Source organism: Daphnia pulex, chromosome 5 (genome assembly GCF_021134715.1).
Source record: "Daphnia pulex isolate KAP4 chromosome 5, ASM2113471v1".
Taxonomy (NCBI): Eukaryota; Metazoa; Arthropoda; class Branchiopoda; order Diplostraca; family Daphniidae; genus Daphnia; species Daphnia pulex.
In genome coordinates this window covers 2,574,267-2,598,084 of record NC_060021.1, presented here as the reverse complement: position 1 = coordinate 2,598,084, position 23,818 = coordinate 2,574,267, and the positions used below count along the sequence as shown (strand labels likewise).

The 23,818-nt window shown below is 49.4% G+C and overlaps 1 protein-coding gene across 4 annotated transcripts in view; it reads left to right on the top strand.

The window, feature by feature from the left end:
• Positions 1-23,818, top strand: part of LOC124194754 (titin-like) — a 66,575-nt gene that overhangs the window by 14,261 nt on the left and 28,496 nt on the right. For all 4 annotated transcript variants that reach the window (XM_046589092.1, XM_046589091.1, XM_046589094.1 and 1 more), the window contains exons 12-25: positions 16-190; positions 278-1,078; positions 1,153-2,557; positions 2,671-3,190; positions 3,260-3,431; positions 3,501-3,687; positions 18,926-19,000; positions 19,965-20,069; positions 20,164-20,346; positions 20,422-20,581; positions 20,648-20,705; positions 20,774-21,160; positions 21,242-21,931; positions 21,993-22,425. In XM_046589092.1, the coding sequence (XP_046445048.1) occupies positions 16-190; positions 278-1,078; positions 1,153-2,557; positions 2,671-3,190; positions 3,260-3,431; positions 3,501-3,687; positions 18,926-19,000; positions 19,965-20,069; positions 20,164-20,346; positions 20,422-20,581; positions 20,648-20,705; positions 20,774-21,160; positions 21,242-21,931; positions 21,993-22,425 (5,351 nt within the window). The remainder of the gene's footprint in view (positions 1-15; positions 191-277; positions 1,079-1,152; positions 2,558-2,670; positions 3,191-3,259; positions 3,432-3,500; positions 3,688-18,925; positions 19,001-19,964; positions 20,070-20,163; positions 20,347-20,421; positions 20,582-20,647; positions 20,706-20,773; positions 21,161-21,241; positions 21,932-21,992; positions 22,426-23,818) is intronic.

The window sequence follows — 23,818 nt, the reverse complement described above, 5'->3', positions numbered from 1 at the left end:
TATTTTGCTGGACAGAGCTACTAACAAATGGGGTGTGGCCGAGATCAGCGTGACTCTGGAATGCGTCGACATGTCCAGCGGCCAGAAACCGGAATTTACATCGCAAATCCAGAGCCTGGAAGGATTAAAGGACGGCCAATCTGCCCATTTCGAATGCACTTTGGTGCCCGTCGGAGATCCTAACCTCAAGGTATTTGCCCGTCACTGGATGGAAATGGACAATTTCCATTTAAAACATTTAAATAAACCGGCCCGTTTAATTTTTAAATGTTTCCAGGTTGAATGGTTCGTTAACGGCCAGCCGCTGCGCCATTCTTCGCGCATCAAGACGGTGTCGGACTTTGGTTTCGTCGTGCTGGACATCGCCTACGTCCAGTCCCACGATTCCGGCGAGTACATTTGCAAGGCCAGCAACAAGTTTGGCGAAGATTTCACCCGGGCCACTTTGCGCTGCGTCGGCAAGGGAGGCGTCTACTCGGACTCTCTCCAGCCAGACTCGCTGGCCAAGATCAGGGCCCTGGAAGACCAATCGATCCACGAACAAGCCCCGATGGCCGCCGCCTCTGAGGCCCCCAAATTCGTCACCCAACTGACGGACGTTGCCCGTCTGGTGGAGGGACAAAGCGCCCACTTCGAGGCCCGTCTGACGCCCGTCAACGACCCGCTCCTGATGGTCGAGTGGTACTGCAACGGCACCAAACTGCCGACGGGCCACCGGTTCCGCACCTTCCACGACTTTGGCATCGTCATCCTGGACATCCTCTACTGTTACGAGGAGGATTGCGGCGTCTACGAGTGCCGGGCCGTCAACCAGATGGGCCAGGACAGCACCCGGGCCACCCTCAAGTGCCTGTCCAAGGCCAGCCTCATCCTCGACTCGCAGTTGCCCAAGGGAATGGACTCGCTGCAGAAGATCCAGTCGCTGGAAGACAAGGAGCGCTACGACGGAGCCGTGGAGGAGGTCCGCCGCCAGGCGCCCGTCTTCACCGTCCCGCTCAACAACGTGGCCGGACTTCGGGAAGGAGAGAATTCCCACTTCGAGGGCCGTTTGACTCCCACGGACGATCCAAAACTCAAGGTGAGAAAATAAAACAAAACCAAAATTGCTGGGCAACCAGAAATGATCATTTGCCCGTCTTGTCTTTATTTCAGGTCGAATGGTTCTTCAACGGCAAACCTCTGAAGACGGGCTCTCGCATCCGCACGTTCAGCGATTTCGGCTTCGTCATCTTGGAGATCTCGCCCGTCTACCCAGAGGATTCCGGCGAGTACTCTTGCCGGGCCACCAACGACTACGGCGAGGCCGTCACTTCGGCCTCGCTCAAATGCCAAGGCAAGCGTAACGTCATTTTCGAGTCCCAGCTGCCCAAGGGCATGGAGCGGACCATCGAGCGCATCGCCGAATTGGAAGGACTGGGCGGACGTCCGGCCGACCAAGCGGCCGAAACTGACACCGGCAAACCGCCCGAGTTTTTGAGCCAGCCGGGCGATCTCCTACTGCCGGAGAACGGGCTGGCCCACTTTGAAACGAAATTGACTCCGGTGGGCGATCCCAGCCTGCGGGTCGAGTGGTTCCACAACGGCAAGGCCCTGCTGGCCGGCTCGCGTGTCAAGACCATTTCCGACTTTGGCTTCGTCATCCTGGAGGTGACGGGCGTCTACTCCCGCGACGCCGGCCTCTACACGTGCAAGGCCAGCAACAAGCACGGCGAGGCCTCTGTCTCGTGCACTCTGCAGGTCAAGGGCCGTCAGGGCATCGTCCTGGAGCCGCAGCTGCCGCAGAGCTTCAAGAGCGGCACCCAGGCCATCCAGAAGTTGGAGGAGAACCTCTACAAGAGGGACGAGCCAGCCGCGGCGGCCGACGAGCAGCCCAACCCGCCCAAGTTCGTCAGCGAAATCAAGGACCTGGACCTGGTCGAGGGCCAGGCGGCCCATTTCGACTGCCGGGTCGAGCCGGTCGGCGACGCTTCTATGCGCATCGAGTGGTTCCACAACGGGCGCCCGCTTGGCTCTGGCTCGCGCATCCGCATGCTGGACGATTTCGGTTTTGTGGTCCTGGACATTGACTGGACCTTCCCGCGCGACGCCGGCGAGTACGTCTGCCGGGCCACCAACCGCTGGGGCTCGGCCACCACCAAGGCCAAACTGGTCACCAAGGGCAAGCGAGGCGTCAACACGGACTCGCAGCTGCCGCAGGGCATGACGGGCGAGAAGCTCCGAGACTTGGAGCGCGGCCCGGTCGTCGAGCGCTTCCAGGAGGACACGCCAGAAGTGGCGCCTCATTTCACCCAGCAGGTGACGGAAGTGTCGATGGAAGAAGGTGACAATGCCCATTTCGAGTGCCGGGTGGAGCCCAAGACGGACGCCAACCTCCGGGTTGAGTGGTACCACAACGGCAAGCTCCTGCAGAGTGGCCATCGCTTCCGCACCGTTTTCGAGCTGGGCTTCGTCTCCCTGGACATCCTCTACGCCTATCCGGAAGACGCCGGCGAGTACATGTGCCGAGCCTTTAACCGCAAAGGCGAGGCCACCACCAAGGCCAGCCTCACATGCAAAAGTAAGACATTTGATTTTCATCTTCAATAATTCGGCCGGAAGAAACAAAAATTATGATCCGGCCGGAAGAAATTCCGGAAGAAAAAAATTCATTTTCAAATTTTTAAATTCCAGGTGTTCCGGCCATCATCATGCAGAACCAGATGCCCCGCGGCATGAAGAAATCTGAGACGCTGCTCCAGATGGAAGCGGCCCTGAAGAAATACACGTCCGAGATCTTCCTGACGGAGGACGACATCTACGACGCCGACAAGCGCCAGCCGCCGCGCTTCGTGACTCAGATCAAGGACATGCTGGAGCTCAAGGAGATGGAGATGACCAAGTTCGAGTGCCAGCTGGCCCCGGTTGGCGACCCCAACATGCGGGTTGAATGGTTCTTCAACGGCAAGCCGCTGGCCTACAAGACCCGCTTCACGCCCATCTACGACTTTGGCTACGTGGCCATGAATTTCGGCTGGGTCTACCCGGAGGATTCCGGCGAGTACGTCTGCCGGGCAACCAACAAGTACGGCATGGACGAGACCAGGGCCTTCATCAAGACGACGGGCAGCAAGGGCATCATTTACGATTCCCAGTTGCCCAAGGGCATGCAGAGCGTGGAAATGATCCGCGAAATGGAAGCTTCCTGGCAGAGGTCCGTCTTCCATCAATTGAATTATTTTCTTTTGCTGGACTTAATTCCATTTTTGGTTGAATGATTTAGAATGCCGGACGAGAGGGCTGAAGCCGAGGTGCTAAAGGAGAAGCCCGTCTTCGTCCTCCAGCCCAAGAACGTCCAGGTGATGGAAGGCGAATGGGCCCGTTTCTGCTGCCGAGTCACCGGCTACCCTCGCCCCAGGGTGATGTGGATCCTGAACGGACACACTGTCATCAACGTAAGGACAACATTTAAAAATAGAAAGAGACGGGCAAATTAATTCAATTTTTTGTTTCTGTCTATCCAGGGCACTCGAAACAAGTTGACGTACGACGGCATGTGGCACCTGGACATCCCCAAGACGCGCCAATACGACGACGGCAAACTGGAAGTGGTGGCCCGCAACTCGCAGGGATCGGCCAGCTGCGTCGTGGAGCTCAAAGTCACGGCCCGCAACGACGACCACCGCGGCGTCCTCAAGAATTCACCCAAACGTGAGTCTTGCCCGCCTCCTCCCCACCGACTTGATCCGATCTCTCTTGCCCCCTCTTCTAGGGCCGTCGTCCAACTCCGGATGATTTTGTGACTAATTTCAAATTGAGTTAAGAAATTTCCAGGTTTTCGCCCGTCCCAGGAGCTTTTTTTTTTTTCTATTTTTCTTTCTTCTTCTTAAAACACGACACACTTTTCACATGAACATGACACACTCAAAAAAACATTTCGCCCCTCCCCATTTTCCCTCCCCCTCTCTCTCCTCCATGGCCCGACATCCGCCGAAGGTCCCCGTTGGTTCGAATCCGGCAAGGGTAAGGTATTTGTGATGAGAGCTGCTTCCCCAGAAATTTTTTCTCTTTCCTTTCTTTATTTATTTTTATTTTAGTCCAGCTGTGTCTTTGTTGTCTGTTCCGTCTTCTAGATTACTTTTTCCCACCTTTTTTTTCTGTCCGGCTCCTTTTTTTTCAATCATCTCTGAGAGCTCAGGGATTTTTTGAATGGACTCTCTTCTCCAACCCCCGTCCGTCCGTGTCCAGTTTGTTGGTTTTATTTTTCTTCTGAATTAGTCGACGCAACCCCCGAACCAAAAAGAAATGAAAAATCTTTAGCGGCCCTTTGTCCTATTCTTTGTCTGTCCAGCATGGTATGATAGCGACCTGAAAACTTACCAGAAGGATCGACAGGACGGCGGCGAGCTCCAGCGCCGCTTCGAGGACCCGTCCCGCCAGGCCCAGAGCGATTCTGCGGCCGAGTTCTTCACCAAGAAGTCGGTCCAGGAGACGGAAACGGAGTGGCAGCGTCAGGTCAAGAGCAAGAAGAACGACGACTATTACAAGAGCCTCAAACAGGTCCGTCCGATCGCCCCCGACATTTTCAGCGGGAAATTTAAAAAAAAAAACTTGCAATTTTAATTTTTTAATTTGTTTGTCCAGCTGGAGGATAATGTCGTCCACAAGGAGGTGAAATTGCGAGAAGCTTCGCACCAGTTCGCCATTCCGGGCGAGAAGATTGTCAAGAGTTCCATGGCCAAGGGCATGGCCCAGAGCTACGAAACCAAATTGTAAATTTGTTTTTTTTCAAAATTTTCAAATTTTCCCGCCAAATCATTTCGAGAATTTAAATTTTTCCACAACAGGGATCACTCGTCGGAGCAGACGGAACAGAGACACGACCAGATGACGACAGTCATCAGCCGCCAGTCGGTGGAGCGCCAAACGGCGACCAGTCGCAAGACGAGCGAGGCCCACCGATCGGAGGTGCACATCGACTCTGATCGCGGCGGAGTGCCACCCGACCCGTTTGAGTCGTCGGTTCATGGCCGTGAGGTTCACGTGGCCAAGCAGAAGCAGGTCCAGAAGGAGACCAAGGGCCAGATGGAGATCACCCGCAAGATCACGGCCACCGAGACCACCGAAGTCGAGCACAAGGGCCGCACCCACGAACGCGTCGTTCAGGGCCAAGTGGTAATCAAATCAAACCAAAAATTATATTTTTCCGGAATTTTTTTTTCTTCCGGAATTCTGGAAGAAAAAATTCCGGAATTAGAAAAAAATATTTTTAACGAAATTAATTTTTTCCCGTTTTTTTCTGATGAAAATAGAAACCGGCCGTGCCGCCGTTCTTCACCAAAAAGATCCAGCCGTGCCGAGTGTTTGAGCACGAGAGCGCCCGCTTCGAGGTGGAATTTGAGGGCGATCCAACGCCGACCGTCACCTGGTTCCGCGAGGATTTCCCCATCAAGAACTCGTCCGAGTTCCAGATCCACAACTTCGGATCCAAGTCGGTGCTGACGATCCGCCAGGTCTTTATGGAGGATTCCGGTATCTTCGCCGCCGTGGCCGAGAACCGCGGAGGCGGGGCCAAGTGCAGCGCCAACTTGGTGGTGGAGGAGCGGCCCGTCGGCCGCGGCGGACTCGTCCCGCCTTCCTTCCTCAGCACCATCCAAGACACGAGCGTCAAGGCCGGCCAGCTGATCCGCTTCGACGCCAAAGTGACGGGCACCAAGCCCATGGACATTTACTGGCTCAAGAACGGCCGGAAGATCGCCTCCGACATCCGCTACAAGATCCTGGAGGAGGACGACGTCTACACGCTCATCATCATCGAAACGCTGCCGGAAGACTCTGGCATCTACGAGTGCGTGGCCATCAACTCGGCCGGCGAGGGCCGCTGCGAGGCCCAGTGCTACGTCGAGATAGCCCAGGTGGTCAAGTCGGGTGGATCTTCGCCGGAAGCTAAAGGATCGTCGAAATCCTCGACCTCGTCGCCTCGCTTCTCGCTGGCCATGAAGGAGCAGAACGTTCCGGAAGGCCAAGCGGCCGTCTTCCGCTGCCGTGTGGCCGGCAATCCGGCCCCGCAGATCAACTGGGAGAAGGACGGCCAGCAGATCAAACCTTCGCGCTATTTCATCATGTCGCAGGAAGGTAGCGACACCCACGTCCTCCGCATCTCGGAAGCTTTCCCGGAAGACGAAGGCACTTATCGATGCGTGGCCAGCAACGCCACCGGCCAGGCCGAGTGCTCCGCCAGCCTCCACGTCATCGGTAAATCTCCTTACATTTAAAATTAAGGATTTCAATTTCAATTTCAATTTCAATTTGAACTTTTTTCTGGCTTTAACAGCTCCCGATTCCGGCGACGTTCCGCCGTCGTTGACCAACCTGGAAGACGTCAACGTCGTCGAGGGCAGCCCCGTCCAGTTCCGCACTTTGGTCAGCGGCACTCCGCTGCCGACCATCCAGTGGATGAGGGAGGGCCAGATCATCCCGCCGTCCAGCGACTTTCAGGTATTAACTTGAATTTCAATTTTTTTCTCTTTGGGGGCTATTCTAATTTCTTCTATTCTTTCCATTTCTTTTCTTTTTCTGTGAATTTGTTGTTGTGCCCGTCTCTATTTTTTCGTTTTGTCCGTCTTGTCCGTCTTGAAGCAGATGATCCAGGAAGGTAACCACGCGGTCTTATTGATCAAAACCACCTACCCGGAGGATTCGGGCGTCTACACGTGTCGCGCCACCAACCCGGCCAGTCAAGTGGAGTCGTCTGCGTACCTGACCGTGCACAGTAAGCCCTAAAACAAAACAAAACAAACAAACAAATACCCCCAAAAATTTACGAAAGAAAATACTCCATGACACACACAAACGCACACACTCTCTCGTAGAGATCAAAATCATAATAATAATATGCCGGCCCGTCCGTCCCGTCGAGACGACGGGCGCTGAGCTATTTATATATATCAAGTGTGTCATTTTTACATAGATGGGGTGTTGAACGAAATTGTGCCACAAGATTTAGACTTTTTTTTTCTGAAAACAAAAAAAAAAAATTATTTTCCCGCTACTACGCTGAACCGGCCCCAAAGTTATTACGACAAAAAAAAAACATTTCAAAAATCAAAAAAAAAAAAAAAATTGCAGCTTATTTTTATGATATATAAACCCAGAAGACAAAGAGTTTTGTGTCAAAATTTCTACCAAATTAACCCAAAATTTGCAAAAAATTTAGTTAGAAATTTTTTTATCATTTTAATTATTAACTCGTTATAATATTATTTTTTAATTTTCACCCCCCCCTGCCCCCTTTCGTTGAATTGATCCCCGCCTCATGATATACGACGTGTGTTATGACAAACTCTTTTTTACCTTCCTTTTTTTTCTTTTCTATCTCTCTCGTCGTGATTTTTTTATTATTTTTGCATTGTCGGCCCGAAAAAAGCTAACAAAAAAGTAAAAATAACTTCTTTTTTTTTAATTCAATTTAAAAAAAATTTAAGCCGGACGGAGAGTTTTGGAATGTTAACAAGAAAAAAAAGGGAGGGCGGAGAGTTGAACAAAAAAAAATTTGCAAACAAAAAGTGAGCCTTGATCGCTGCATAATTTCTGTGTGTGTTTGTGTTGTTGTTGTTGTTGTTCCAGTCAAAAAAAAAAAGAAAAATAATTTTGGAGAGAAAAAGGCCACACTCTCTCGCCCACACTTCTTGTTTTCATTTGCTCCTCTCTCCTTTTGTCCAATTGAATTTTTTGATTTTTTCTTCTCTCCTCTCTCTCTCGCCTCTCCCTTTCATTGTGTTTTTTCGATTTTATATTTCATTGGCCAAACAAAAACTTGTTAATTAACACTAACTTTCGGCTTTGATTTGATTCCACACAATTGGAAAAAATTAAAAATTGTAGCGAGAGATTCTCTATACTCCCTCCTCCTCTTTTCCTTTTTTTCCTGATTCATTCGAAAGTGCCTTTTGAATTATTTTTGAACGCCATTTTTTCAAAGGTGATCGCCAAGCTTTTTTTGATATTTGGATCATTATTATTCGCGCCATACTATATTTGAATTGTAGAGCATTAAAACAAAAGACAAATGAGAAAAAGGGCTTTGATCATCTTTTTTCGAATGATTTTATTATTACTATTATTATATCACATGTCGGCCTTTTTTATTTTTGGAATTTAAATGGCTCTTCCGTACCCCCCCTTGCCCTCCCCCTCCCCCAAAACCACGCCCTTTTTTGCGCGCTGTCTCGCTCTTTCCTTGTCCGTTCTGCCTTCCTTCTATTTTTTTTCCCTCTCAAAAAAAAATACAAGCAAGTTTCAAAACGAAACGAACGAGAACAAAAAAAAATACCAAATCGAGTAGTTTTGACTTTTTTTTATTATTTAATTAATGGACAAAAAATCTGAAAAAAAAAATCACACACACACACACACATGACATCATCGTCGAAATACACGAGCACAAAGCATGTTTTTCTGTTGGTTGGTCGGGGAAAAATTGACGACAAAAAAGAAATTAAAGTAAATAATAAAAAAGTAAATTGAAAATTCGAAATATTTGGATTTCAATTTTCGTGGCTGCAATTTTTTTTTCACAATGACCTTGATTTTGCATGGTAACTCAAATCGAAACGTTTCAAATCAAAAAGGAAAAAAAGAGAGTGGAAAATTAAGACCACACCTTTTTTTGTTTAAGACATCGATCACATTAACCAACGACAACATCGCCATCACCAAATCAAACAAAAACTTTTCGATGAGAAAACGACACAAAACTCTTCTTTCGATATTAGAAATTACAATATTTAGTCAATCGATAATTTAAAATTAAAGTTTTCGATTAGATAATTTCACTGGGTGCAAACTAGGAGGCCGGTTCAGACGTGTTTCTCAAAAGAATGGGAGGAGTTGCCAGTGTCGATTGTCCCGTTTCAACGACCGACTCCGACCGAGTCGAGCCGGTAACTGCCTGGCCAGATTAGTTACACCTTCAATGCAACTACACAACTCTCTGCCCGTCTCTCTAGCTATCCTCCTCCTCCTTCTTTTCCGTTTGTTTGAAGTTTTTGGGCGGGTTTGTGTTCCGCAACTCTAGATACTATCTCCCCGTTCCCAATAGCGTGAGTCATTTGGACAAGAAAAAGATGACTCACGACCGATCTCTCTCGACTCGGTGCCCACCAGTCATTAGCCTCAAATAAGGGCCGTTCCGTCGTTCCGTGGCGACAGGGGCGTGTCGAAATGTGTGCTGGGAACCTTTCCAGCTGGCCATTTTCCCTATCAAAAAAACCTTTTCCCAATGATAACAAGTCGCAATAGAAAGAAACGGGTTGTTGTATATAAATTTGTAATCAACTCTCTCTCTCTCCAACCGGCCGGCCTCCTACGGTTTTTTTTTTTCATTCCTTCATATAAACACGGGCGAAAGTGGGCGGGCATGTAATCTTGAATCAACAATCAAACGCCTTGGCTTGATGGTGTGCCGAGATGGGCGCAGCTGGAATCCGTCCAGGGGAAGGAGATTGTTATTTGGTTTCTATTCGGGGAACTCTCTTTTTTGATTATAAATAATGGGCAGAGAGAGAGAGAGAGAGAGATGAGACGGGCAAGACATTCCGGCCGTTTCGAGACGAGTCAGCGCGTAGGCCGGCGATGAAAGAGGCAACCAGTCTGACGGGCCAATGTTTCTGTAACAGGGAAACAGGCCAGGTTCCAGCGAGTCGGTCACCACAAAGGACCCAAGACGCCCAGCAATGACGCCCAGCAGACGGGCCAGCCTCAAGTCCAGCAAACGTCTACTACTACCACCAGCACCAACGTCGTATCGGTTCACAAGGCGTCGGATGAGCAGAGACGGACCGGAGCAAGGGCGGACGGGGCTCATCAGAGCGCTCCCTGGAGGAGGCGAGAGTCCAGCTCTCCGCCGACGGAACGGATCCCGATGGTCGAGGAGGCTCCTTGGCGCAAAAGGAGCCGGTCGGAGGACAGACGGCCCGGTCAATTATCCATCGGCAAGAAAGAGGAGCCGGCCTGGAAGACGGGCCTCCAGCTCCTTAAGAAACCTCAGCCGAAATCCGGCGAGTCGGTTAAAGTGACGCCGGCCTGGAAGAGCGGAGCCGAGATGCTCAGGAAATCGTCGCCCAACAGACGGACGTCACTGGTGGACACGGTACCGCCGCTGACCTCCAAGGCGTCCTCGGCCGACGTTCCGTGGAAGACGGGAGCCCAGCTCTTGAAAAAAACGTCCAGGGAGAACTCGCCGTCCAAGACGGACCTACCGGAAACGTCCCAGGAGGCCAGCGTTCCGTGGAAGATTGGCGTTCAGATGCTGAAAAAGACGTCGAGGGACAGCTCGCCGGCCACGACGCCCAGTCATCCGGAAGCTCCGGCCCAGCAGCTGGGCGTTCCCTGGAAGTCGGTCAAACTGCGCAAGACGTCCGGCAGTCGAGAATCTTCGCCGGAAAAACGAGAGTCCAGCAGCTCCCAGTTGCTGGAGGTTGTCGAATGGAAGGCCGGCAAGGAGATGCTCCGCAAACGATCGCCGACGCCCAGCCGGCCGGACTCGATCGACTTGACCCAAGTCGAGAAAAAGGAAACGGCCAAAGCTTTTCTGACTCAGAAGCTGGCCGCTTTGGCCGGCGATGGAGCCACAACGACCCACAAGCCCAGAGATAAGATCAAAATAATTCCGGTCAGCCGGAAGGCCGTCAAAGACGAACCTATTCCGCAAGTGGAACTCAAACCGACACCTCAGAAACCCAAGCCCACGGAAAAGGAATCCAGTCCGGCTCTTTTACGGAAAGTTCCGGTCCAACCGAAGGAGATTATTCCGGTTAGTCCTGGAACAATTGCCAAGCCGACAGTCGGCGACGGACAACCGGCCGAGAAGAAAGCGGACATAAAGCCCGCGGCGAAGAAAGCTGCTGGACAGGTGGAAACGTTCGGCGGAGTCGAATTGAAGAAAACTCCGCAAAAGGAAGCGAGGGAAGTGGTCAAACCGGATCACAAAGTCGAATTGAAACCGATTCCGGCCAAACCCAAAGCGGATGAGCAACCGGAAAAAGTGCTGGGCCCGAAAACAACAATGGGAATTCCATCTGTTCCAGCAGCCGAGTCGCCGGAAAAGTCAGCGGCTGATGAATTGGTGAAGGAAAAAATCAAGCCGGAATTGCCACCGAAACCGAAAGAATCCGTTGGGGAAAGAGCCGTGCCAGTCAGGCCAGCCATTCCAGAGAAACCGAAGGCGGAATCTCTGGAACGCCAGAAAGTACAAGCCAAAACAACCGAGAACATTGACGGATCTCCGTTAGAGACGGAACAAGTTATTCCGGCCATCCAGCTGAAAGAAACACTGGAGATTGAGCTTGAAAATAGGAAGAAGCCGGAATTGCCGGCCAAACCCGCCACCTTCAAGGAAGACGTTGCCGGACCGCATCCGCAAATGCAATTGAAACGGACGATTCAACAAAAACCGGACAAGACGGCCGAGACGGGCAAGGTCTCCGCCGAGTTGAAAAAAGATCTGAAACCGATTCCGGCGGTGAGAAAAGAGGAAGTACATGAGCAGAGATCCGAGGTGAAACTCAAACCTGTTCCAGTCAAGGTCTCTGAGCAGTTACTGTCATCCGGCGAGCCGTTAAAGCCTCAGCCGGACCAGTTAGTCGAAAGAGCAACGACTGCGGAAGTTGGCGAAGCTTTGGAACGGGCGCCAGTTGGGAGTCAGCCAGAAATCAAGACGGCGACTCCATGGAGGAAACCGACGCTTCCAGCCAACGCGGAGCCCAGCACAACGTTCCAGCCGGAATCTTTTACGATCCAGCCCAGCAATTTGCCATTAGAAAAATCTGGAGACAAACTCATCAAACAGGAGACGGAAATAGTTCCAGAAGTCGTTTTGAAGAGGACACCACAGAAAAAGAAGCCGGAAGAAAGCGAGCCGGAAGGTGTCCAGCTGAAAAAGATTCCGTTGAAATCGCCGGTTGAAGGTCAAGACCAAACGGTTTACTTGAAACCGATCCCCCGGCCGAAGGAAGACGAGAAACCGGTGGAAGTCGTTCTGAAACGAACTCCGCAGAAAGCCAAGCCGGAAGAGGCGGAAGCGGCGGAAATTAAATTGAAAAAAGTGCCGGTGAAACCGGCGGAATTACCGGAGAAACCGGAGATTCGATTGAAACCCGTCGCGCTTCGTAAAGGCGACGGGGAAGCGCCGGTTGAGGCTAAACAACTGGATGCCGGAAGCATCCAGCGCGACATCATACCTCAACAAACCAAAGAGTCGATCACGCTTGCCAAAATGGGTCCGGACAGAACCGGTCCGGTTGCGCAACTTGCCACGCCGACACAAGTCGATCCAGTCAAGACACTTCCGGAAAGTGTCCATCCGGAAGTCTCTGTAAGTAACAAAGAAGTGCCCTGGAGGAAGAAAGTCATTCCTCAAGTTCCTGATGAAATGAAAGAAAAGATCGACGCCGTTCCAGTCATCGCTCCCTCCAAACCGGATGAAACTCCAGAAACAAGCATTCCGACTTCCGCTCCGGCTGACGTGAAAATTCCGCAGAAGGGGAAGGACGTTCCTCTAGTCGAAGCCAAAATCAATTTGAAACCTGTCATTCCGGCGCGGAAAATCGAGCCGGAATCGGTTCCAGAAGTTGCAGTCCCCATACCTCAAATTCTTCCGGTTCCGGAACCGGAAGAAACAAAATTAACTGGAATCGTTCTTTCCAAGCCTCAAGAGGTTCCAAAGATTCTCGACGGAAGCAAAACGGTGAAACGCTCTCCGAGAGAACCAGAATCCGCACCGATTCCGCAGCAAGTTGTAGTGCTGAAACGCACGCCGCAAAAGCCAAAAGCAGAAGAGCCGGAATTAGAAATCGTGAAATTGAAGAAAATACCTCAGCCGGAAGCTGCCAGCTCCCAGATCGCGACACCACCGGAATCGCAATCAATCAACATTCCGACTTCCGTCCCAGTCAAAGTTCCTCCGGCGGGAAAAGATGTTCCGGTGGTCACCAAAATGATTTTAAAACCGGTCGTTCCGGCGGCACGCGAGATGCCGGAGCCCGTAGTGGCCACACAAGTTACACTGAAGCCAACACCTCAAATACGTAAGCCGGAAGAGGTCCAGTCGATGGAAACATTAACAGTTATTCCGGCAGAGATACCAAAGATTCCCGAAGGAAGCAAATCGGTTAGACGCTCTCCGAGAGAACCAGATGTCATACCGATCCAGCAGCAAGTCGTCCTGAAGCGGACTCCCCAAAAGCCCAAAGCGGAAGAACCGGAGCCGGAAATGATTAAATTAAAGAAGATACCTCAGCCGGAAGTGCCGGAAGTTGCAGCAGTGGTCAGATCGGAAATTCCGATTTCCTTTTCTTCCGACCGTACGGAAGTGTCGATCGAATCGATTCCGGAATCGAAAATCGACGTGTCGCCTTCGTGGAGGAAGCCTCGAACTCCTTCCGTCACACCTTCAGCGACGCCGATGGAAGAGAAGCCGCTCCAGCCGGAAGTAGTCCAGGATGTGTCTCTGATTTCGGAGCAATTTCCGCCGGACGATCAAACGTCCGTCACGTCCGTCACTCGGCTGAAACGCACGCAGCGGCAGTACATTCCGGACATTTCCGAGGCTACGACATCCGCACCAATCCAGCCGGTTGAACTGAAGCCAATTCCGGCCGTTCTTGACGAACCCGCCAGTCCCGTCACCTTGACGGCGTCCGTCAAAAGTGTCCAACTGAAGCGGCCAGACGTTCCAGCCGTTCAGTCCGTCACTACTGAGAGCCGAACGGAAATTTCAAAAGTCTTGCCGGACCAGCAGACGGTCAGCATCACGACGACTAAAATTTCCCAAACGTCGACGACTCACAGGACGGAAATGGTCCAGCCGCCGTCGCCGGAAGAGAAATCAACAACTCGACTGCCCAAAATGAAAGCGTCGATCGCGATGGCCCCGAAATTCCAGGCGCCCGTCTTCACCAAGAAACTGCAGCCGCTGAGCAGCCGGACGGGCAAGAAAGTCCGTCTGCACTGCCAGTTCCAGGGCGAGCCGCTTCCCACCATCACCTGGTACCGCAACGAGAGTGTCCTCTTACCGACGGCTGATCGATTGGACATCACCACCGAGCCGGCCAGTTCCGTCTTGGAAATCAGCCAAATCGTTCTCGAAGACACCGGCATCTACACCTGCCGGGCCGTCAACGAGGCCGGCAGCGCCATCACCTCGGCCAACTTTATCGTACAAGGTTAGTTTCATTTATTTAATTTAAAAAGATTATAAAAATTAGATTTAAAGCTGGCCCAACATTCTTCTCGAGTTTCTCTAATTTTCAACGGATCAACTCGCGGGCTGATGGCGGGCCGTTTGAAAATTTTGAAAAAAAAGGCCCTTAAAAGCCGACTAGCTGGAATTCCAGCCGGCCAGGATATTTTAGAATGTTAATGATCTTTTTCTCTCAAATGGAGAAAAATTCATTTCCAATTGCGTTTAAGTGGGCCATTACGGCCCCCAATGGTTTTCGGTTAACACAAAAAGAAAGAAAACAACAACAAAAATATCTGACGGAAGGATCGCAATTGGCAGCGACAATTCCTGTTGTTGGGCGACAGTGTAGTGACAGGAGAAACTAGTAAGGGGTGGGGGGAGGACGGCCTATCCGCCGAGAGCTGGTGTCGTCCGGTCTAAATTTAAAAAACGGGATTTCGACGGCGGGTACGACGACGACAACGGGCGGTGCGTGTTGCATTCCGGATGCAAAGTCACATGACCCGACGCTGATGTGGTCCCGTGCCAACTTTTGCATCTGCGACCAGCGGAGGCATTTCGGGCCGTCCGAATGGAAATCGACTTCAGTCGAAGTCTGGGTTCCCTTTGCACTGGGTGGACACACGATAACCGACGACCCCCTTTTCTTTTTATTCTAATTTTTTTCCGTGTTTAATTATCAACTCAATCAAATCTCCAATTCAATTCAATTTTCAAATCGATCCCCCTTTGTGAGTTCCGGATAAAGGGAAATGTTTCCGCAGTAGAAATTCCGTGACGAAACATGTTCTCTTGGTTCTTTAACTCATGTAAGTTACATCATCACTTTTAATTACTACCGCACTGTTATTTTATATTCATAGCGTAGTAGTAGGTAAATAGATTAGACAATATCGGGTATTTAAATTCCCATTTCTCCGTGCGTGGGCTGTTGTGGAAAATGGGCCAGTCAAGAAGGCAAAGGGTGACATACAAAAATAGACGGATAATTCTGAAAAGTAGCCGAGAGATTAGATGGAAGCGATGCTGCTGGGCTATGCTGCGCTTGCGCCCAGCCACAGCCGCCGCCATTTGGCAACGCGTCCAGCACTCTCTGCTCTACGCCGAATATATGCGACGGTATGCGGGCGATTCGGCCCGTCGCACCGAATTAAAGGAATGTAGTTCTCAAGCCAACACTTTCGGATTGATCATTTCTGTTGACTTTGCGATATTTCGCTGTCGTTGTTTTATTTTATTATTTTTTATTTGTTTGGAAAATCTTTTTCTATTCGACTTTGGAAATGTTTCAACAATTTCTGCTCTCGTCGATAAGGTTCGATTTTATTGAAGCTTTTTTCTTTACAATGCCCTGTCCGGCAGCCGCTGGCATTTCATCCACCGAAGCTTGGCCGGAAACATTCCAAAGAAACAAAAAAAAAAATCTAAATTTAACTCTGAAGAAAATTGAAATTTAATGACTTGAAAATGACTAGCTATTAAAAAGTAGATCATAAAAATCTGGGAAACAATCGGTTGTAACAGCCTAATTTATTGAAGGCCTCGGGTCAAATAACTGTTCAAAAGAACCTCCATCCTTAAAAAAAAAATTTTCCCTGGTAGGTGGCCTGATGCTGGCCAGCAGTCATTTGTTATAATTATATTCCAGTGAGTTAAAATGCGCTCTCTATTCCCAGCCGACTATATATATACTGTACATATATTTCAAAAGGCAATGAACACGTCCAACTACCTTTAACTAGCTGGCCATTTCTCCCGACTCCCGTATAAGTCCATCTCTCATTCCGGCTCTCAAATAATTACGCCACAAAGGTGCATAATTTACGACCGGACATTTTTTTCCCCCCAAAAGTTATTTACGGCCATCCATCCTTGTTAAACACAGACCGTTATTCATGTAGCTGCCAGTCGTTAAATCATTATGAATTGCTTTTCACGAAAATGCTGTCATTTATCAAAGTATAACCTAAATAACCTAAATGAAATGTTATTATTTTAAATAAATTTAAAATTCTACAATTTTCTTAAAATTTCTCCAACAGCCAAAGGTGAGGGAGGCGAAGCGCCGCGCTTCGTTCTGCCGTTGAGTCCCATCCGGGCGTCGGATGGCGAGCCTACCAAGTTAATCTGCACGCTGACGGGCAAGCCCATCCCACAAATCACGTGGTATTGCGGGCAGCGCGAGATCCGTCCGTCGAGAGATTTCCAGCCGGCCTTCGAGCCGGCGACCGGAGCCGCCAGTTTGACCATCACCGAAGTCTTCCCCGACGACGAGGGCGTCTACCGATGCCGGGCCACCAACACCCACGGAACGGCCGAGTGCGAAGCCCCTCTCACCGTCGGTAAGTTAATCCGCCTCCGCCTGCCCAGCAGCTGGAAACCGGAAAGAAAGTAATTTGATGAATCTTATAACCAACAGGTGACATGATAGTGGTCAGCCATCAAGAACTGGTTCGAGCTCCGGTTATCGCCCAGCCGCTGGAACCCGACCGGGTCGAGACGGGCAGCCGTAAAGTCATGACGATCCGCTTCGACGGCTATCCGACGCCGGAAGTCAAATGGTACCACAACGGGCGTGAAATCCAGCAGACCGAGAACCGGCTGGTCACCACCTTCAAAACCGAGTCGACGCTGGTCGTCGTCCGCTGCGACGCCGACAGCGCCGGAAAATACGAGGCCCGGGCCATGAACGAGGGTGGAGAGGCCCGAACGTCGGCGTCCATCCAACTGGCCGACGGCAAAGCGACGGCCCAGCAGCCACCGAAATTCCGCAAAGCCCTCCGGCCTCAGATCGTTCCGGAGAGCGAAGCCATCGTCATGGAAGTCGAAGTGGACTCGGCGCCGGAATGCGTTTTCAGCTGGAAGCAGCACGGGCAAGTCGTCCGGAACACGGAGGCCATGCAGATAGTCACTCAGAACAACCGATCGACGCTTTTCATTCCGGAATCGTTCGTCGAGAACAGCGGCATCTACACGGTCAAGGCGGAGAACGCCGCCGGATCGGTGGCCTCCACCGCCACGTTGACGGTCGAGCGCCAGCTGCTGGCCGAGGAATTCACTCCGCCGTTCATTGTCAAAGAACTTCCGCAAACCAAAGTCATGGACGGAGAAGAAGTCCGACTCATTTGCCAAGTATAACTATTTGATTTCTATTTTCATTTCCAGCCCAGGCTCATTCTTTTGTTAAATTGAATACAGGTGAATGGTACACCTATGCCGCGGATTAAATGGTACCACAACGGCCAGCCCGTCCGCGAGCACAATGGCGTGATGATGTCCCTATCGCCTCAAGGAGAAGCCGTTCTCCGATTGGCCGAAGCCTTCCCGGAAGATGCCGGAGTGTACGAATGCAAGGCCGTCAACCGTGCCGGCCAGATCACCACCTCGACAACTCTTCAAGTCGAAAGTATGTCACCTGGAACACAATTCATTTCATCAATTTGATTGACAATTATTCTTTAAAAAATTAGGATACGAGTACATCCCGGATTCGGAGAGCGCTTCCATCACTGCCGGACCGTCGGTCGGCACTTGGGAGGACTTGACGGGCCCTAGCGGCTCCGAGGACGACTTGCTCAGCGACAAACCGGTGGTGAATAAAAAGTCAGTCAAAACCAAAACGGAGAAGAAATCGGCAAAGTTCCAGCCGCAAGAATCCAAAGAAGAAGAGCTGGTCCAAGATTCCGGATCGGCTCCGCGCTTTGTGGTGGCCTTGCCTCGCCAAGTCGACGTCAAAGACGGCCAGCAAGCCAGGTAATACAACCCTATAATCTTATATACAAGGGGAAAATAGTACTTAACAATAATAATTCAATTTCGAAATTTTGAATTGGATAGATTCGAGGTGAAAGTGGAGAGTTATCCAAGGCCGTCGGTGTTCTGGTATTTGAACGGCAAAGAGATCCAGCCGTCCAAGGATTTCGGCATCGATCACCTGGAAGACGGGACTTCCATTTTGACGCTGGGCGAAGTCTTCCCGGACGACGCCGGCGAGCTCATGTGCGAAGCTCATAACGACAAGGGCGTCGTCACCTCCATCACCCACCTCAATGTCACTGGTCAGTTTTGCCTGTTTCTTCTCTTTACGCAATTTTTTCGCTGTAAAAAAAAAGAAAATAATTTTTATTTTAGTTCCGGCTGATTTGTATAATAAAAAAATTCAATTGCAAATAATTTAATTAAGACGCTAATCAACTTTGGTTTCTTTTTTGTTCCCAATTTGTTTCTTTTGCAGCTTCACGTAAATCTTCCCTTTTACATTCCTTTATCCACCTATCACACCCCGCAACACACAAACACACAAACATTCATCTTCTTTTTATATATATTTTTTTAAACACGCGCTTATTCTTCAAAAAACCAAACTCATGTTGTTTCATATTATCGCGCTTATTTTTCTGTTTGTCCGGGACTAATGCATAAAAGAGCCTTTCCGTTTCTTTTCTTTTTCCAAGTTTGCAGGTTGTTTCTTGTGTTTGTATCGCGGAGAAACACAGACACACAACGGCTTTATATATATAATTTAATCATTTTTCTCTATTCATTGATTCCTCATGTGATATGAATGACTAACCCCATTATTTGCTTTTATCTCCAAATTGGCGCATATTCTAATCACACACGCCCAAAACATTTCGACATGTTTTATTTAAATCCATTCTAATCCAAATTTTTTTTATTTCTTTTTTTGAAATTACCGCCCGACAGAATACAAGGACACACCCACGTACCGCAAGCCGGAATGGGTGACCAAGATGGAGATCGTCCGCGCCCAAATGCTAGGTAATATTAGTAATCCGTCGCTTCCGGTGATGGTGGTGCCGAGGATCCGGCTGAACCACATCGGCTCCGACTCGGAGCGCAGCATGTCCATAGATAGCGCCACCATGCATGAACTGATTAGCAAGTGCCACTCGATGGGCGACGTGTCGACGGGCAGCGACTCGGTCTTCATCTCTGACTGCGGCTCCAGTCGCCGGCCCAGCTTGAGCAATTTGAAAGCCTCCAGCACCGAGTACGACACCCTCATCCCGCATGTTCCTTCTCCCATGTACAAATCCGACCTGAGCGTCTCTTCGGCCTCCATCTTCGCCCAGTCCGTCCTGTCCGGTTACCTGCACTCTCACAGGCAATCGATCACGGCGGCCATTGAGGCCATCGGCGGCCCGACCGACGACGACGACGATAACAAAACGCCAACTCCTTCTTCCGGCGAGGAGGAGGAGGAGGAGGATGAATCCGACACCAGCACCTACCCCGACGAAAGCGAAGATGACGAGGATGAAGAAGAAGATGAACCGGAACAAACCATCCGGCCGGAAGAGGACATGCCTCGGTTGGAGGTGCCCCGCACGTTGAATTTCTCCACCATGTTGTCGCCGATCCAGGAGAACGGGGAAACGCCCACCTCCGAGTCGGCCCAAGCCCTCGACCCCGCCCAAAAAACCCAAAGTCTGAAAACCTCCATGACCGACCTCATCTCCGCCTCCAGCATGGAAGATTTGAAGGAATTCCTCATGCTCGAAACCATGTACGACATATCCTAATATAAAATGCACGCCGCTAATCATTTTCCTATGTGTCTGATGTACATAGTGTGAATACAAAGAAAATTTTTTAACTTTTTATGTTTGGCATGATTGCACGTTCATTTTTTCTTTTCCTTTTTTCTTTTTTTTTGAAATTCCCGCCGCATGGAAAATGTTTTAATTTTGGTTTTTCGGGTGGTTTGAAACATCGTTTGCAGAGTCGATCCAGCCTCCGCAATTCACGACGGAGATTGTCGACGCTCGAGTTCAAGAAGGCGAAGAGGCCAAATTCGAGTGCCACTACGCCGGAAATCCTAAACCAGGTGAATAACCAAATAAGACAAAACAACTTTTAATTTTGAACCTTCAGTTTTTCATCGAAATGGAAACGGGAATTTTGTTTTTTTCCCCACTCAGATATCTGTTGGTATTTCAACAACAAATTGCTCAACCCCAACCCGAACATCAAGATCCGCATCACGGACAGCACGACTTCGTGCACTTTCCTCGAAGTCGACCAAGACCTGGAGGGCGAGTACATGTGCAAAGCCACCAGCAATTCCGGCAGTCACGTGACTAAAGCTCGTCTTCACGTTCACGGTATAGCCGATTTTTGATCGCATCCCGGCAGATTTGTATTTTTTTTTAACTGGTAATATTTTGTTGATTGTGAAGAATTGACTGGCGAGGCCAAGAAGATTTGGATGGCCAAAAAGGCTAAAGTGGAGGAGGAAAAGGTTCGCGTCAAGAAAGAGAAGGAGGATAAAAAGCACAAGAAAGATAAGGGCGCTAAGCTCACCAAGGAGGAATACCTGAAACAGGCCATGCACGAAAAGTTAGTCGCCAATTCATTTCTTCCTCCAAGACCCATCACATTCTAATCTTTTTTACAAAATTACAGAGAATTGGCCAAGGCGGAAGAAGCTAAGAAATTGGCAGCTGTCGAAGAGGCCAAATTGGTACATTACAAATCAAAAAAATCAAATCAACTCAAATGAATTAATAATTAACTTTAAAATATAAAAAGGCCAAAGAGGAAGCCGAGAAGCAACCGAAACCTGAAGTGAAAATCAACAAAGCCAAAGCTCAACGGGAAGCCATGATAGAGGAAGGACTCAGCAAATTCGTGGAGTCTCAAGCCCTGGGTCTCAAAGCCCTGCTGGAGATGACCGAAAGGAAATCGCTCAACGTCACCGAAGTGGTGGCCCAGGACAAGGCCAAAGAATTCGTTCCCGACGAGGCTCCGTTCAAGGAATTCGTCCAGATTGAAACGATGCTCAAATCGGGCGTGACCGTCGACCAGATCGTCACGCTCGGTGCCCTGGGCAATCTACCCACTCTGACGGCCCCCGAAACCCAGAAGGCTCTTGTCCGTCTGGTGGAGGATCAAGGATTCCGGGCCGTTGTCCTTCAGGTCTGAATTTTTTTTAATTGAATAATTATTTGATACGAAACGTGAATGATTCGAACGAATTTGGACGTTTTGGATGGATAGGGCATCGTCAAAGAGGTCGCCCGTCTGGCTCCTGAGGAGCCCATCGGCATGAAGGCCGTCCTGAAAGCCATTGAGACCAAGAGCGCCAACATGGAGGACATTGTGGTGATGGCGACGCATCCGGAAGAGTTCAACTTGGAAGCCCATCCAGTGCCGGAGATGGCGACAGTCTCGACTTTGTTGAACGAGGGCATCTCCTGCGAGGAGATGTTGACCATCGTCAAAGCCGGAGAGCTGCCGGCCTTGAACCTGCCGGAAAATCAATGGGCCTTGGTCCAGATTATGGACAAGCTCGGCCAGACGGCCATCATCTCACAAGTAATCGTCGAGGAGCCGGCCCTCAACCTGCCCGCCGAAATCAACGAAATCCCGCAGACGGTGGAGGAGAGGCTCGACAAATTCGTGACCAATCAATCCATCGGATTGAGGGCCCTGATCGACCTCTCCATTCAGGAGTCGATCAACGTCAGCGAAATGGCCACTCTCGACAGGGTCCAGGAGTTCCCGCCGGACCAAGCGCCTTTCCAGGAATTCGTCAACATCGACACCATGCTCAAATCTGGCGTCAAAGTCGACCAGATTGTGGCCCTGGGCTCAACCGGAAATCTCCCCGTTTTGACCGCGCCAGAGACCCAAAAGGCCCTGGTTCGAATCGTTGAAGATCACGGCTCTAGGGCCATCGTTCGCGAGGTAACAATGATAATAAGTCGCATAGAATTTTCGATTGATTACAACTTTCGATATTGTTTAGATTACCGTGAAAGAAGCCGCTAAACTGTTGCCGGAAGAGGCGATCGGCCTGAAGGCAGTGCTCAAGGCGGTCAAGACCAAAAAGGCCGACATCAAAAACATCGTCGAAATGGCCATCCACCCGGAGGAATTCGGTTTGGAGGCCACTCCGGTGCCCGAAATGGCCAGCGTGTCGACTCTGCTTCACGAGGGCATCTCCTGCGAGGAGATGTTGACCATCGTCAAAGCGGGCGAACTGCCGGCCTTGAAACTGCCCGAGACCCAGTGGCCGCTGATCCAAATCATGGACCGGCTAGGCCAGACGGCCATGGTCTCGCAAACCATCATCGAGGAGCCCATGCTGGGACTGAAGATCGAAATTCCCGAGCTGGCCACGTCCATCGAGTCGACCGTCGAGCCGCTCTCCACGGCCGTCGTCGAGGTTCTACCGGACGGTAAGTGCACCGATTCGCCTGTTTCTTAGAAGTCTATTTCGGGTATTATCTATATTTTAAGTTGTGTAAATTATAAGGTGTTGCATGTCGGGTTTTTATGTATATTAATTCACTTTGAGCTGAGCCAATTATTGTTGTTTTTTTGTGTTGGACTGTTTTTTCTTCTTCTTTAAGTTCTTATATTTTACTCTTAAGTTTTTCACGTATAATTCGTTAACACGGCAATGAATGATCTTCGGCATCGACTTCTACAACAAATTGAAACATATATCTGCCTCAAAAGCTATTCAAATAACCAAGCAAGTGTGTGTGAAGTGATAACCACCAAAACAACAAATCTAGTTTTTCTTCTTCTCAAGGAGTCTTCTCTACTCTAAACAAAAACAAAAATCGCTTTCAGCTATAAAAACAAAAACAACAAACAAATTAAAGTCTTCTGCTTGGCATGACCTATAATTCTCCGAGGAGTTGGTCTTCAATTGATATTTTGATTGCTAAATTTTGCCTCTCACCTGTTTCATTTATTATGCAAAAAAAAGTGCGGGTTGTTTAACCAACAAGACTGGACCCGTTCACTGGAAATGCTTTTTCACAACTATTCTCTCTCTCTCTCTTTTAACTTTGATAATATTCTCTGCTATAATTTCTAATGCTGCAACAACAAGCGCTCGAAAAAAACAAACAAAATAACGCTGATGCAGCAAACATCTTAACTTTCGACGCTTCCTCTTTATCTGCTTCTTCTTCTTCTGGGTTGTGTCGACAACATCAACATGGTATGTGTCAAGGAATCGATGTAATCACTCAATTTACCAGAGAAGTTCCACGATACTGTTTCCAAGCGCATAAAGCAAAAAAGAATTCCATTTTATAAAAAAAGTTCCATTATTTTTCACGATTTGCTCAAATGATTTTTAAAAATTAACTGCAGTGTGCAAACAGATCAGGAATTTAACTTCTCTTGTAAAAAAAAATTCACGATTCCTATCTCATGTAAAAAAAAAATTTAATGGTATGCGGTCTAACTATCACACACATGTCTCGTAACGTTTTCGCTGGTGATCTCAATGATGAACACTGTGCTAATTAACTTCACTCTGCGACACTTTTTCTTCACACGAATCATAAAAATTATTATTTTTTAAACATGCCACTCTGTTCACTCACAAACACGCACAAAATATGGCTTTCACGGAAGTGTGACTTACAATTGTGTCGGCCTCTCTCTTTAAACAAAATCATCACGCGGCGCGTGCCAGCAACTTCACCGTTCATCGTGTGGTTCTTCGCATATAACAACCACCATTTTCGGTTATTTTCTTTTCTATCATTTGGTTCATTTTTGGTTATATTTTTATTATCACTCACTGGCTTCTTTTTTCACCTTTAACAC